This window comes from Neltuma alba, unplaced genomic scaffold (assembly GCF_004799145.2).
Source record: "Neltuma alba isolate B1F8T4 unplaced genomic scaffold, ASM479914v2 tig00004556_pilon, whole genome shotgun sequence".
NCBI lineage: Eukaryota > Viridiplantae > Streptophyta > Magnoliopsida > Fabales > Fabaceae > Neltuma > Neltuma alba.
In genome coordinates this window covers 28,768-45,420 of record NW_021633764.1, presented here as the reverse complement: position 1 = coordinate 45,420, position 16,653 = coordinate 28,768, and the positions used below count along the sequence as shown (strand labels likewise).

Here is a 16,653-nt window from a genome sequence, read left to right as displayed (position 1 = left end):
CAATTTTTTCTAAATTACCCCTATAGATACTCCCTTACCCATAATCAAGTAGAAGAGGGAGATGGGATATTAAAAAAGATGATTATGGTGTTTTAGGGAAAATGTATTATTTTTTCTTATAATTAACTAACTTACCTAACTTTTTTAATCTAATCAAATTAGATAAATAAGTCTTATATTAAAGACCGGAGGGAGGAGTATTATGATAGCTAAGGGATGATATTATACACAACAAAGTATCTAGAATTTGTTTTTTCTTCATTTCCTTCCATTGGGAACTATGAACATCACAAAATTGTCATCATAGGTTGGATGCATCTAATTTACCCTCAAGCGAATAAGAATTGCATACACCCATTTCTTTCTCTCAGAGTCAAAAGCTATTTTGAAATCACTTGTTTATGTCTTTCTTAAATTACTCGGTACACTAGCTTGGCACCACGGGAGGGTTTACTTTTATGATTGCTCGGGAGGAGTTTTGTTTTGGTCAAAGCGGCTGGCCTGAAAAAATTAGAAAGTAGCCTCCTGCCAATGGTTCAAATTATGTCAGTGGTACTTACTCTAACTTGTAGATAAATAGGCTAAGCAAGAAAGCAAGACACTGTTCATCAGCTTGCTCTATTGAACTACATTTGGTACGTATTCTTCACATCATCATCCGGGTTTTCATCTCGTGTTTTTAATTCTTGACCATTGTTCTCTTACCATTCTTCTCTCTGAAAGCAGCCGCAATTACGTAGAAATTGGTGGGGTTGATAAGGCCACCGCGCAGGTACTTCCTCCTAACAAATCCGAGACAGCCAGGGGGAAAAGGCAGGAGGGGAAAAAGGAACAACACACGAGATTGATATGATCTTGGCTCGAATTTTTAGGTTGTCGACTTTCTAAGCTTTTGCAATACTTGAGACGCCCAGGTTAGCTGTCAATGAATAAAATGAAATGATGATACAATAGTTGATTTCCAAATTAGTAGTATCTTATCTCGGTTCAGTACATTTTGATTCTTACTATGCGACTTCGTTAATATCTTAGCTTCAATTCTCAGACTCGTATAAGATCTCCAATTTTCCTACGTCTTCCAATGCTGCCGGCCGCCAGCATCAGTATCTCCGACCAATAGTATCTCAATTCAAGATTTCTGTCTGGTTTCATTTAACACGAGGATTGTTGATTCTTCGAAATTAAAACCAAAAAGAAAAAAGAAAATTTACATCAGGGGAAAGAACTCTGCCTTGCTCTGGGTTTCTTCTCCAAGACTGAGACTAAACTCAGCACAACCATAACCAAGAACCTAGAAACAAAACCTCAGGAAAATGAACAGAGAAAACTGGTAAAAATGAGCCATTTTGTGGAGAGCATCTCTCAGGAACAACACACCACACTTCTCAACCTGTGCACATAGACAGTTACATTCACAAAACTTTTCCATAATCTAAATGGACAATCTCTCCTCTCCATCAATATGACCCTTCTTCATCGAAAGTTAAGTTGTTGAAAACTTTCATGTCTTTCTTTTCTTCCTTATGTATCTTTTTCTTTCTTTTTCTTCATCCTGTTTTCTGTCTTTATTTTTCCCTTTTACACTCGGACCTTTTTTCCCTTTCAGGGAAATATTGCAGCAGTGTGCCAGTTCTGCACTCTTAGCATGTTTCTGTTCAACTAAGAAGCAGCAGCAATAGTTCCTCTTACGCAAGAGTAATCCTGACTCTTATTGGGTGAGGTAGATTCTCTCTGCTGTTTCTTTCTCATAGCCTTCATTGAAGAAGACAGGTTCCTATCCTTCTCAATAGCTTCATCCATGTCTATTTGCTCTTGCCTGCACTCTTCGCTACAAAAAGGAGTGTCCCCTCTGCAATAACAATAGAAACTACCATCAAAATCGGCTTCAAACATATTCAAAATCTCATCGAAATGAGTTTTCAATGTCAAAAAAAAAAATCCAGATGGTCATGACACAGAAAAGAAGAGAACAGATCCATTTTCTAACCTGTACATGAAGATGTCCCTGTTCTGAAGCGGTTTTTTGCAGAGATGACAGGCTTCAAGAAAGTAGGGTTGGTGATCCTCATATCTAGCATCATAAAATCTCCCAGATCTCGGCGATGAACCAGGAAGGCTTCTGAAACTAGACCTATTAATTATAGCATAACCCATAGACTTCGACACAAAACCCTGTTGATAATGATGGTGATTCTGCCCAGAATAGCCCGCTTCCATGTCTGCTAAGAAAGCCAAACCGCAGTTTTCTTCCAAGAAACAAGGTCTTTTAATGGAAGCACTGGATGAGTCCATTAATGGATCTGCCAGTTGTGGAGACCGAAGTGATGATATTTGGCGAAGAAAAACGTAAAAAGGCGGAGTGATGATGGGAGAGGAAGAAGAAGAGAAGGCTTGTATATAAAGGGGATGTGGTTGATGGGTGTGGTGATTGGGGGAAAGCGAAGGCGGAGGCTTTTCGTTTGTTGAATGCGTAACTGAGATTATAAACAGCGGCAGGCTGTGTGAATCCGTGCTGCGAAATCCATTGGCTCCAAATACCTGCATCTTCCAGTTTTCAATTATTTAATTCCTTTATTAATCATTAATTTAATGTCCTGCCTTGATATTTTCATTTTCTAGAAATTGGATCGTGGGGGGGACCAAGTTACCATGGGATAGGCACAAAATTGCATTTGTGCCACTGTTCTGGGTGGGGTTTTTTGGTTTGGGGGGGGGGGGGGGGGAAGGTCTTGTCCTGTGAGACTCAAAAAGCGAATTTTCGACCATCAGAAGGGAAGAGGCTAACCCTCTTAATGTTTACTCTTCTAGTTTTATTTATAAGATAAAAAATATTTTTTGATTTTATTTATAAGGTATTTTGAAAAATCTTTTATATAGATATATATTTTTACCTGCTATTTATTATTATATTGATTTTATTTATATGAGATATAATATATATTAAATAAAGTTAGAGTTAAAAAGTTCTTAAATTTTAAATAAGAGTTAATAAAATTTAAAATTCTTCTAGGTACATATGAAACATGTTAAAAGGAATTTATAAATAGGACTAGAAGAGTAAATATTTGTACTTAATATCTAACAGTATTTTAAATATGACTATTTTCAATAAAAGAATGCATATGTCCAATAAGAAGAGGAAACTGAGAAAATAAGAATAGATTATCTTATTTGAATATTTTTCAATATAATTACTCTCTTTGATTCACAATATAAGTCATTTTTAGAAAAATAATTTGGTTCAAAAGATAAATTATTTGAAGAGTAATTAATATTAGTTATCAACTTTATCCCTAAGTTCAATGCTTAAATATAATTCTTTGAATTTTTTTCTCTTCTTCACCCTATCATCTAACGAGTTAACTATATTTTTTTGGTCTTAATTAATTAGTTAAAGCTATTTACATTGTGAATCCGAAAAAGTAGATAGGACCGGAGGAGTAATTGAAACGAAAGGAACGAGGATGAGCGGAAGCATTTGGATGCATTGGTCGGATTTTCCTCTCAAAAGAAATTGTGCGTGATTGAATCAAAAATTTATATTTTACCAACAAATTAATATTTCCATACAGCCCTTAAAATCTTATTTTATGTAAATTTATTTTGTCCAACGTTATTGAGTGTAAATTTATTTTTATATCTATGCATTTTGTATTGAAAAAGCAGAGAAAATTAAATTGTATGCAAAATGTATATTTTATTTTATTATTTACTATTTTTAATATGCATACATCTTAGGAAACATGACAAATAAAGACCTCCAATGTGTAAAATTATGATTTGGAAATCTTAATTTGAAAAATAACAAATAAAGATCCGGTAATATATTACAAATGTGAAATCTTGATAAAATATCTGAAATGCCTCTCAATCAAGTTGTGATGTGGTTTACTGAAATTGTTATTCATTAAAATGAATTTGTTATTTTCTATAATCAACTTATCATTTGATTAACGGATATTTTAGATATTTCATCAAAATTTCATATTTATAATATAAAACCGGATCTTTATTTATTATTTTTCTTAAGTCTGACATCTTATGAAAATTTAAAAACCTCGAGAGTGGGGGGTTGGACTGAGGGAGTGAGTGGCAACTTGGTAATTAGAGGAAAGCATGAAGGGTTTTTGAGTGAGGGAGAAACACAGTGAAGGGATCAGTCCAGTTCTCCCAACCAAACCGCCCATGTGCTTTCCCTTCTTTTTGTTCCACGTCAATATTTTGTGCAGGCCTGCGTCCACGCTCTTCAACACGCGCGTGAAATTGATAGGCCCACCCACCCCGTGAGTTCATCTTCGCTTTGCTTGTCACGGAGGAACTTGGAGCGGTGGCGGTGGGTATTTGGGTGGTTTCAAATTTTGAACCACCACGTAACTGTCGCCTTAAACCAACCCCATTCCTTGGGGTAAGCAAGCATCTTGCTTCTGTCTTCAATCTAATTTCCTACCAAACAAAAATATATATATTCATTTTGTTTGCACAATTATACATATTCTTCTGCTGCTATTAATAGGATAGAAAGAAAATTTTTTATTCTGTTTATAGTTACATCTTTTAACATAAATGTACCACTTTTTATCATTTATTATATTATACATTGTTTTTTAAAATTTATATATTAAGTAAATATAAAATTAAAAAGTTGTTATATTTTAATAAAAAATTAATGTAATTTAATATTTTTCTTAATTTATGTAAAACATATTAAAAATAAAATTTAATAATAGGACTAAAATATTACTTGACACATTTATCAATCCACAAATATATGCATATACTTTGTTCTATCTAATCTTTATATGTGTGTGCAGTTAATTAAAGAGCTTATTTTGATTTTAAGTGTAAAACTTTAATTTCATTGGTCTTTCATTTTTATTATTCTTCTTTTAAATTACTCTTATTTATTACACACCTTTTTCTTCTGAGTAAATATTACATACCTAAATATATATAATTAACATTATGTAGTTCTAAATGTAAATTACTAAAAAAAAGTGTCACATTTAAAGAAAATCAACACACATTTTTACATATAATATATTTAATTAATTTTTAATTTGTTAGATTAGTTATTCAATTCTTATGTTTTCTTTTTGATATAACTCATAGAATTTTCATAGTACTTTGAGATTAGGACTAATCTCTATTGGACTAGAAGCGTTACGGTTAAAATCCTCCTAACAAATATATTTTTCGAGATTCAAATTTGTATTTTTCTTCTTATAGGGTGAAACTGCTTACCATCTCAACCAGTTGTTTGTTAATATTCAATTCTTCTGTTTAATACAAAATAAATACCATAAAAATTCTAATGAGTTACATTATTTGAGTGATGCACGATACATTGATTTATTAGATTTTGTGTGACATATGAGATACACAAAAGTTGATAAATGAATTAGACTAATTATGAATAATGCAAATAAATTACATGATTTTTTTACATTTATTTTTTATACAATAAAGTTTAAGTGAAATAAGTCACAGGAGCGTATTAGGATCAGGGCATACTTTCAAATTCAGAGCAGCACTTATAGAATTATATATAGATCATTCACAATAAGATCTTAATATTAATAGTATGATTTAAATTCACAAATTTATAAGTTATAAGCTATTCGATTAAAACCAATTCTTGTTTGAATAGTTTTATAGTTAATTATTTTTTTAAGTTAGGCATAAGAGCAATAAAAAGATTTCTTTTTTATCCCAAATATAATACATCAATCTAATGCAAAATTTAAAAGCGATATTTTTGGAAAATCTCTAGCCTTTTGATCATGTAGGGTTGGGGGACTTGAAATTCATGCAACATGTCTGGGGGTGTGTACACGCGCATAGAGTGCAGATTGGGGTCTCCGGGGACGCCTTATTATTCTGGCGGAAAAGCCAAAGGGCGAAAAGAAAAAAATTAAAAGAAATAAAGAGAGGTTACGTAATAAAAGTTTCCCGCCCTAAACCCACGGTTTCGCCATTTCCCAGAAAAATCGGCCCTTCCGAACATTAAAGCGCTGACGTCATCACTGCCCCTCACACAAAACCCCAAGATTCTTTTCGTCGTTTTCTTCCATGACGTGGGCCCCACCCCCGCCTGTACATCGATGCATTGGGCCCCACACCGGCCCCATTGCCCTACGCCCCCTCTCACTAGCCTATCATGATGACGTTCGCTCCCCTTTCGCCGGTCTTTTCTTTCCCCTCTCTGATCATAAATTGAAGTTATTTGTCGTGTATTTAATATTTATTTTTTAATTTTACTAAAAAAAATGATAAGATATAATAATAATTTGTAAATATAAATATAAATTTTAATAAGAATAAAATTAAAAAATTTTGTCCAGTTTATATTAAGCTTCAGAGTAGTAGAGTGTATTAAAAATTACATGCATTCCTAATTTTTTATTAAAATGATCATTATTATTAAAGATCATTTTAAATTTTAAATTATGATAAATAAAAATATTTCAAATAGAGAGCAAGAAAGATAGAGAATTTATAATATTTTATAATTTTTTTAGTTTTATCTTTATTTAAATTTTATTAGAAAGAGAGCAAGTAAAAAGAAAAAGAATTGAGAATGATTTGTTTTTTTAATCAGTATCAGAACGATTTGTATGTGCACTGAGAGAAAAAATTTTAATAAAAATGAATTTAAAATTTTTTATCAATATAATATACTCCCTCCGTTCCTTATTATAAGAGACATTTGATACTTATGATATGTTTCTAAATATAAGAGACACTTAAAAGTTGTTTACTTTTTTGTATTGATTTCCTATTTTACCCATATTTATTGTCTCCAACTCACACTTTCTCTCCTCCCACTTCTCTTTCTTTCAATAATTTAATTGTTCTCTCTCATGCTCTCTTTCCTTATTAATGAGGGCATTTTTAGAAAAAAGATAATATTTTTTACACATTGATTGTTCTTAACTAATTTTAACTACTTTTTTTATCAACGTAATTCGGTTATTCGTCTCTTATAATAAGGAACGGAGGGAGTATTTGTTAGCATATTTAATATAAATGTATTTTAATCAAACACTCAATTATATGTAGAGATTATTTGAATCAGCTTATAAATAATTCATATTAATCAGCACTTATTAACCGTAATAATTAGAGGGAGTAACTAAGAAGGTGGCTCTTTTTCGACGAAGTGATGTTCCCCCAATGCTCGGCCTAGTCTGAGCTGCCCGTGGTTCCGGGGCAGCTGCCCAGCCCACTGCCGGCGGTTACCAAGATGTACACGTGTGGTCGTACGTGTCAGCAGCTAACACGATCCATTACATATTAACCGCCACGTCTCCCATTAGTACTGACTAGTGCGGCTTACTATTTTAAATCTAAATATAGAATTCTCGTGCTGACTCATTTCAGTTTCACTACTTTTGAGTTCTGACACAATCACCCGCACACCCAGATTCGGCAATTTTATTTACACTCTCCCGTTCTTTATTTATGAAAGGTCTAATTTTTTGAATTAATTTATATTTTACTATAATATTTTTTTGAATTTATTTAGATAATAAATATATTTTTATTCATTTATATACTCTAACTGATTTTTTTAATACTTTTTCTATCTTTTTTTCTCATATCTATCCATTTATAAATAAGAGAATTTAAAAAAAATGTATTTTTAACATATTTATTACTTTTACCTAATTTTAACACTTTTTTAAAGGAAAAATCTAAAAAATTACTGTTGAATTTTAAAATGAAAAATCAAGAATTACTATAAAAAATCATAGAAAGTACCATAAAAAAAAAAGAAACATTGGATGGCCGTTTCTTAATTATAAAAAAATGGAAGAATCTCAAACTGCTTGGAAAATGGAAAAAAGAACAATTAGTGGCGCATGGTAGCCAGTCCAAGCAGGCAGCTTAAACTTTTAAAAGAAGGGAGAAATTTAAAATTAAAAAAAAAGAGAAAAGTACTAATTAATTTATTATATATATAAATTAAAGCTAAGCTAAGATTCATTTCACCTAGTTACTAAACACTGAATAAAGAATTAGAAAGAATCTAACGGTTTCAACAAAACATGTGTTATTGCCTATTTAAATTAATGATTTGTCGGGATTAGTAAAATAGAATAGAACCCACCCTTATTATTTATTAGTGCTATGGAAATATAACCTTAATAAATATATATTTAAAAAAAATAAGAGAATTGGTACGAACATGGGAAAAAGGGAACAAAACGACAAGCTAGGAAATGGAGATTCGATTTAGGGAACATCAAATCAAAAGCAGTACGTGCCATGAAAAGACAATCTCAATATGTTATGATGTGTTGTGTGCTTTTGTTTTTTTTTCCCCCCTTGTTTAGTGGGGAAATTATTGTCTTTTTTCGTTAATTATTACCATCGTTTGCATGCTCCTAAAGTGAACCAAAGTAAAGATACTAAAAAGTTCAAAAGTTCTCTTATTTTTGGGTTTCCTTTTCCTTTTACTGCTCTTCTCATCTTTTGATGCAAGCTTACAGTTGATTAATAGTGGCTTTGAAATATTGGCAAATTTGATCAATCATTTTTATAAATGAGAGGCTATGGATATAGATGATTAGATGAAAACCAAATTTTAATTTTATAAGTGGTTTTATAGGGGCATGTAATAGACATTTTATCTTGATTTTTCTAAAAACACTTTTAAAAGTGTTTTTCAAACCTCCCAAACACCCTCTAAGTCTCAAAATATATAATTTTAAATTATACCCGTAACTCAAAAAAAAATTTAATATAATTTTTGGTCCTTTAAATTTATAAGAATTTTTTTATGAAATTTTAAATTATAGATTTTGATTCTTTAAGAGGCAAAATGATCTAAATTTTTATTTAGTTATAGAGACTAATAATTTAGAAGAAAAGAAATTTTGGAAATCCAAAATTGTATTAACCCAAAAAATAATTACAAACTTGCAATTACTTTTTCCAACTTTAAAGTTTACGCGGTTTATAATTTTAAAACTATCTCATTTTTCTTTAAAAAAAACAATTCTATTAATATGAACTCTTGTGCATGGTTTAAATAATACTTTTTGGTTGGCAAAAAAATAACACGTTTCTTATTTTATTTTTAAGATACTTTTAACATATTTTACTAGAATTAAGAAATTTTTAAATATTATTAACTTATTTACAAAATGCAAAAATTCCCTAATTTTATTCTTGTTTAATGAAAATTCACTATCCTATATCAAAGGATTGGATTATTACCTCTTTGGTTTTTGTTAAACTATACGTGTCTTCCTATTAGAACGAATCTTATTTAAAATACTGTCAGGCAGTAAATATGACCAATCCTATTGGGTTATTAAAGAACGTGTTATTTATCAGATAAATTGTCAATATTATCTTTTTAATTATAAAAATTGCACAGTGGCAATTTTATATAGACACGCTATTGGGATCGATAAAAACGAAGGGTCAAAGCGAAACAATGTGGTGATGGGCTCACAGTAAAAGTGAAAGCTTATAATGAATGCCTTCTTTTTTCCCTCATTAAAAAAACGTCATTAGTCAGATTAATTATATCCATTTTTTTATAGCTGAGAGATGTGATTATGGTAAATGATTAAAGGAATAGAACGAGCAAACAAAATCATTTGGAGTGAAGTTAAGTAAAGTGGAAAGAACCAAAAATAATAATAATAATAATAATAGGGGAGATGAAATTACGTTTACCAAGTAGGCAAATAATTATTTCCAATAAACAATAAAAAGGTTAAAAAAAAAGTTTTCTTTTGACCATAGTCATAGAGATACAGATAATAAGTGCGTTATGGATTTAGATAAAAATATATGAATCTCTTGCGCAAGATTCAAGTTTATTCTGGAAGTCTTATAGGCCTACTGATACCAAGCACTTCTTTTTTTCAAAAGAAAATCATAGTTCGAACTATTGATGCTGGGTATAATAATTGTGTAAGTTATGGTAAAAAAAAAAAAAACTACTTTTGATGCTTAATATGAAAGTGAGTTGGGAGTATTAAATATAAAATTTTAATCTACTTTATCTCCTATATTTATAATTTATTCTCTAAAATATCCTTACTGATTACACATGTTAAGAGTGTTTTTATCTAGGATTGTCATGATTAAAAAGATACTTTAGGGAGATAAAGTCATATTTATTATAAATAACTAATTTAATTTTAAGGAGTAGCAGCTTCTTATACTTAGGACTAGATGTAGTATTTTTTTTAATATTATCATCCGATGTCAGGTGGCTTGGGTTTTTCCTGGATCTTATTACTAGCTATCTGAGCAACCAACTTGTCTGGTTTGAGGTTCGTAACTTTCTCTCTTTGCAGAGACATTTCTTTTAAAATCCGAACTCACGACTCAAAAGAATCTACTGAATCTTAATACAACCAGACCAATTCTTTGTTGGTGGCTTGGAGGTGGCATTCAATCAAGATTCATTGCTAATCAAGCAAAATGGACATGATTCATGGACACTGATCAGTTTCTTGCATTTTGTTTACTGTTTAATTACTTCGTTTGATTAAAGTTCACTCCAAAGGAGGAGGATTTACCTCCAACTTCAACTCGTGGGTGATAAATTAAAGAAAGAGAAAGAGGAGGGGTGGAATTAGTGGAAGAGTGGGGCCGAGTGGGGCCCATTTCTCCCAACTTGTGCGTTGTGAGTTAGTGGTTTTGGCAAAGTAATGATTGAGTTGAGGGATGGTAGTTTAGCTCTGGTTAGAAGCTGCCACCCACTTACGGGGCCGCCTTTTCCAGCCTAAACTCATCGTTGTGGGAGTCATATGCAAGTTATTCCTAAATCATTAATATAACACCTATTTAACTAATTTGATTACATTAAAAAAGTTAGGTAAATTAGTTAATTATAAAAAATACTCCTCCGGTCCTTATTATAAGACCCAATTTGACTTTTTATTTGGTCCTAATTATAAGACCCTAATTCATTTTGTCTCTTATATTTATGCATTTTTTCCAAGATAATACTTCTAATAATGATAGTTTTAGCCACTATACTTAATTAGCAAGGATATTTTAGGAATAACAACACTTATTTATTATAAATAACCAATTTAACTTACTTCCTTAATCTCCCCAAATAAGTCAATTGGGTCTTATAATTAGGACCGGAGGAGTATGACATATTTTTTCTAAAGCACTATAATCATTTTCCTTGATATCTTCTATTTCTTTTCTACTTGATTTGAGTCCCACAGACCAGATTTGAATCTCATCGTTTCTCCACAATATTTATAACGTGGCATGCCTGGTTATAACGGATAAAATAATCACAAATGAAGGGGGGAAAATCTAGTTTTATTATTATTTTTTGTGTAAGATCAAATTTTGAATTCATTAAATTAAGTAATGACTGTAATGTGTAAAAAAATTGTTCACTGTTGGATGATGATTGATTGAAAAAAATGACTTGTCACTTGTAAGCGATTATTCTTAATTTAAGTATAAATAAATAAATAACTATGGGCTTTCTCGTCTGAGAACGTCCTTTTTGCCTCCTGTTTCTTCATTTTTGCCTCTTTTTTCATGATACTACTAATAAAATCTCATGTACTATAAAATATTGGGGAAAAAAAAGAGATTGCAATCACAAAAAAATATTAAATTCTTTATAGCATTATATGTTGTTATTACGATTTCTGAATATAAATAATTCAATACCGCATAATTAAATCTTTTAAAAAAATGATTCATACATGCATTATCAAAACACTTTCTCAATTATTTAAAAAAAAACTACTAACATATAAATAAGAGGAATTTAAAAAATAGATATTCTTTGGATGTGTTGTTGTGGTCCTCTCCTCTCATCTCAAACGGCCACATGCTACACTGTTTACTTGTCGCCACCAAACACTCACATAATCACATTCATTAGAGCTTTAATTAAAAGAGTATATATTTATTCGTAAAATTAAATATGTGCATTATTTAAATAAAAAATACAAAAACTTGGTTTCTAATTTTTAGGGCATGTGCAAAAACAATCTGAAACGCTAAACAGTGGAAGTAATCTGGGGAAATGTATGAACAGTATTTTGAGTTTAATATATTTTAAAAGATAAAAAAAAAAAGTGTACTGAGTGAAAGTTAATTAACAACTTGCCAATTTGTAAATTGCATGATTGTGTTTCTTCACCCACCTTAAAAGTAAAGATGCATACAAAGTTAATTATTGGTTTCAATTATATATATTAAAAAAAAGTATATTTCATTCTTAAAATGACATATATACAATTTTTTTTAAAAAAAAAAGGTGCCCCTGGAATTGGAAAAATGTGGCATCCATCATCCGTGAGTGGGAAAGAGTTCATTATTGTGGCACCTATTTGAAAATGCTTTGCACAAACAATAAAATTCAATATTCTTAACTTAATTTTGTTGAAAAAATGTTCATTGACTAATTTGATTTGTTGTTGTTATTGTGCCATGTTGCTGGTTTTGGTATTAAACAATAACATTGATATTGAAAATTAGGTTACTAGGAGCTAAGTCTGGGTTGGAAGTGAGAAGTTTCATAAGAGATAGAATTGAATTGGAAAAAAAAAAACCATTAATAAACCCACATGAAAAAGACTTATATGCCTAATATCATTAAGTTTTTTTTTTCCTTATTTATAAAAGTAAGCACCGGCGGCTTGAAATTATGAGTGGGATTAAAATCATGACCCTTCATGTACAGAAAAACTTTCATGATATTAGGCTGCAATATACAATGAAAATTAAAGAAGCACAGAGAAGAACTAGGAGGACTTCTCCAATATTTAATAGTAAGATGATGTGAGTATGTGACGAAGTTAAAGACAAATAATCAAAATAAACAATGAAAATCTGAATAAAATTAAATTGAAATAATCAATAACATTTACTTAAATGTCTATAAAAATTATAAAAAAATCACATTAATTCATTTTGGACTGCATGTAAAAAACCAATATCTAGTTAAATTTAAAAAGACAAAAAGGAGATGCTCTCAGTATGTGTGTGTGTGTAGAACTCAGCAATAAGTTCAGTGGGCGGTTTTTTTTTATTTTGGTTGCCCACTCAGTCCACCGGAGCTTTGCTCTGACTACATCTAGATCTGACCTGCGTTGCACACTTGGCTGTGGTGAGTGAGTCTTCCAACGGAGACTTCTGCATACGCTAAGGCTTGAACTCGAGACCTCGCTTAAGCGATACTAAACCGCTTACCACTTAGACCAATCCCCCGTTGGTTTTGTGAGTGAGGCAAGCGGGTGACATGTTGATCCACACATGAAGCCCAAAACTGTGACTTGTGCACCAATCCAATTCCATATAACACACACTCAGCCACACAAATTTACAAAAAATTAAAAATGAAAAACGGGCCATTGATAAGTAGCCATCATAGTTTGGATTTCACGAGTGAGATTAAAGATAGAGATATGAAGTGGGCTCAAATTTTGTGAGGCTTGCTCATCAATTAGTTTTACTTGCACTTCATTTCATCATATCATCCTCACTAACCAATTCCATTGTGTATTTCTCAGATCAGTAGTTAGTAAATGCAGGAGTATGAGGGAGGCAGAGTGATAAATACACAGAGGATGTGCAAATTAAATTTGGGTTGGTAAATGCCCAGAAAGAGGAAGACGCCAAGAATAATATAATGTTGTAACCATATACTCCTCCAGTCCTTAATATAGGACCCAATTTTTAAGTTGGTTTTGGTCCTAAATATAAGACCCATTTATCATATTTATCAATTTTCTCTAAATTACCCCTATAGATACTCCCTCAACCATAATTAAATAGAAGAGGGAGAGGAGGTATTAAGAAAGATGATTATGGTGTTTTAGAAAAAATATATCACTTTTCTTATAATTAACTAACTTACCTAACTTTCTTAATCTAATCAAATTAGTTAAATGGGTCTTATATTAAGGACCGGAGGAGTATATATATATATATATAATTACAGCTGATGTGATGGATGAAACCAGCTTGGCTTGAAATATAATTATGGCATATAGAGAATTATTGGCTTCTACGTGGCTCAAAATGCGAAGGGTTGGTAATTGCTTATAAATATGAGTTTCAGTGATGGGCCATTCTCTTAGGTTAGGTTGGGATTCTATTTTCAGCCCCAAATGCTTCCTACTCAATGCTCTTGTTCCTTACCTTGAGAGGGAACAACACATACAGAGCAGTGGATTGAATTGGGGGTGTCATTCAATAATGAGACTACCAAATTCTGATGCCTGTGTCACTAAAAGTTAATTGGGTTGGTAAAGAGTTGATTCATAGTGTGCAGACTCGTAATTTTAAATTCCGTTAAAGATGTGAGAATTTTATTGATAATCGATCTATAAATACTTTTTGAGATTGGAGGCACACTCTGATTTTGATCAATTCGGTGACCCAACTCAGATCACCTAAACTTTTATACACCAAAAAAAAGTATTTTGATGTCTATTCTTTATGATCTTATATAGAACACTTTTAACATGTTAAATTATATATTTATAAATTAGGACCTCCATAACTTTTTTTTTTTTTTAATGAAAGACAATTTATTAAAATTCAAGTAAACTGATGCACAGAATATGGAACATTTTTACATATATCAATTATTCTAATTGATTTTTAACGGCATTTCAAATATTAAATATAACCTATAAAACTCGCCGAGACTTGAGAAAAATAAACGTAGCTGTATCTAATACGATACACGTATTACATTTCATTATACGTATTACATATTTACACGTTTTATCATTTGTATTACTATATTTTTTTAATCAAAATATCTCTATACAACTTAAAATCCTTAAAAAATTAATATTTTGATTGATTATTATATACATTATATCTATTAATTATTTAAAACTTAAGGTACTGGTATGCATCCTCTAAAAAATATAGATATTTATATATATAACACATACACATCCACACACACATACTCATATCTTGAAATTCTGAAAATAATGTATTCTACGTATCATGTTGTATCTATCCAATACACACACTCCTCTGGTCCTATTTATAGGACAGAGAGAGAAGATTTTTTTTTTCTATTTATAAATCACCTCATTAAATTTTAGTGTAAATATCCTATTTTGTCCTTCATTTATTTTAGTGTAACTAGTTATTTCTTTTGAAATGTGTATATATTAAATATGGATAAAGTTGAAAAATTGTTATATTTTAATGGAGAGTTAAATAGTTAATACATTTTAAGGTTTTTCTTAGTCTATGTAAAATATATTAGAAGTGTCTTATAAATAGGATTAGAGGAGTATTTCTTATTTGTAACGCTACTTCTTAAAACAAAACGCGTCAATTTTCTTTCTTTTTTTTTATTTAAAAAATCTAAATGATCAATCTCATTGTTATCAACTGGAAACGACGAGGATTTACAGAACTCTATCTCCTCAAAACTTATTTGATCTATCAATTTTATAACCGCAAATAATTAAGTATTGAATAAAAAAGAACTAAAAAGAAAAGGCTAAACAAATAACGTAATAACGAGAACAAATTAACAAGTGACACTAGCATTTACCTGTTGCCTGTTGGCATTTCCCATTTGATTGTTGGTTGTTCAAGAGAAATTAGGTTGAACTTTGAAAAGTCACATGTAACGACGATAATATTCACTAAAAATCTTCTTGTTTTTTTTTTGGACTAACTCTGTGAAAAAAATAATTCAAAGAAAGAATAATGACTGCGAGCAGTTTGGTGATCATTTTGGATTCGAATTGAACTCAATCTCTTTGATGCATGACTTCGATTCTCTTTTGTCCAAATCTTTTGTTTGGTTTTGGTCTCTTTGATATTTTTTCTCTCTCATATCATTTTCTTTCACTTTTCTAATTTTCCATCTCTTCTTATTTTTTTAAAAAATAAATTATGGGGAATAACAAAAGAGAGTTAAGAACACTTTTTTTCTTTTTGTGTGGCTTTTCCTGGGGAATCAATTGGGCGGCTTTTTGGGGAGAGAATGGGTTCAAGTTAAAACAATATGACTCAGCTGCTTCTATCTGAAGGGTGAAAAAATATGGATTCCTTCCAATCGGACATGTTTGTTTTTGCACATATCAAGCTTTTGCTTTTCATTCAAACATTGAGTGGCTTTTTCCCCACAAAGTATGCCATATTGTTTAAGTTTCTTTAAATTGTTTAATTTAAATGAATAAAATTCGAAATTCATAGTAGCTTTCATATTTGTTGGGCTTTGTTTGAGCCTAAAAGCCAATTCAGCCAATCCCATTTTCTTAAAGATTAATTTTTGTTGCTTAGTATGTGTATTTCTTTATTGAAAACAATCTTTTTCAAAATATTGTGTCTGAGCATAAACTTGAATTTTGATTCACAACATTGTGAGTGAATACCCCTTCCGCTATAGACCTAATCTTTGTTGGTTCTTAATATTAATTTAATTTGAGACGTTTGTGATTCATAATATTATTTGTAATACGTGTACGTTGTCTTGGTTCCCCTTGGAAAAATAATTTGACCATAAATAAAACGCCAAGAGTAGTAACCACAAAAATGGTGCACACTCCAGAAATAACCTCTTATCCGTTTTTTACTTTTTTAAATTTTCTTTCCTTTTGAAAATAAACAAAATTAATTAACTGGTTTTTATTTCGCACAGAACATATTTCACTTTTATTC

At 30.7% G+C, this 16,653-nt stretch overlaps 1 protein-coding gene and 1 long non-coding RNA gene across 2 annotated transcripts; one reads left to right on the top strand and one right to left on the bottom strand.

Moving 5' to 3' along the window:
- Positions 1-231: 231 nt before the first annotated feature.
- LOC114745186 (uncharacterized) lies at positions 232-1,206 on the top strand. Its single transcript, XR_003740177.1, has 2 exons — positions 232-635; positions 727-1,206. It is a non-coding gene; the product is annotated as an uncharacterized LOC114745186 (long non-coding RNA).
- Positions 1,147-2,566, bottom strand: LOC114745185 (FCS-Like Zinc finger 2-like). The gene is made up of 2 exons (XM_028933337.1): positions 1,988-2,566; positions 1,147-1,849 (listed from the first exon to the last, which is right to left on the bottom strand). The coding sequence occupies exons 1-2, from the start codon at positions 2,542-2,544 to the stop codon at positions 1,660-1,662; spliced, it is 747 nt and encodes a 248-aa protein (XP_028789170.1). The 5' UTR covers positions 2,545-2,566; the 3' UTR covers positions 1,147-1,659.
- Between the last annotated feature and the right edge of the window lie 14,087 nt (positions 2,567-16,653).

What these genes read in the sequence shown, in the direction of transcription:
- LOC114745185 (XM_028933337.1), bottom strand. Translation starts at nt 2,544, where the DNA reads ATGCAGGTATTTGGAGCCAATGGATTTCGCAGCACGGATTCACACAGC. An exon ending in AGGGACATCTTCATGTACAG is followed by an intron (nt 1,850 to 1,987) that starts GTTAGAAAATGG and finishes TTGTTATTGCAG; the next exon opens with AGGGGACACTCCTTTTTGTA.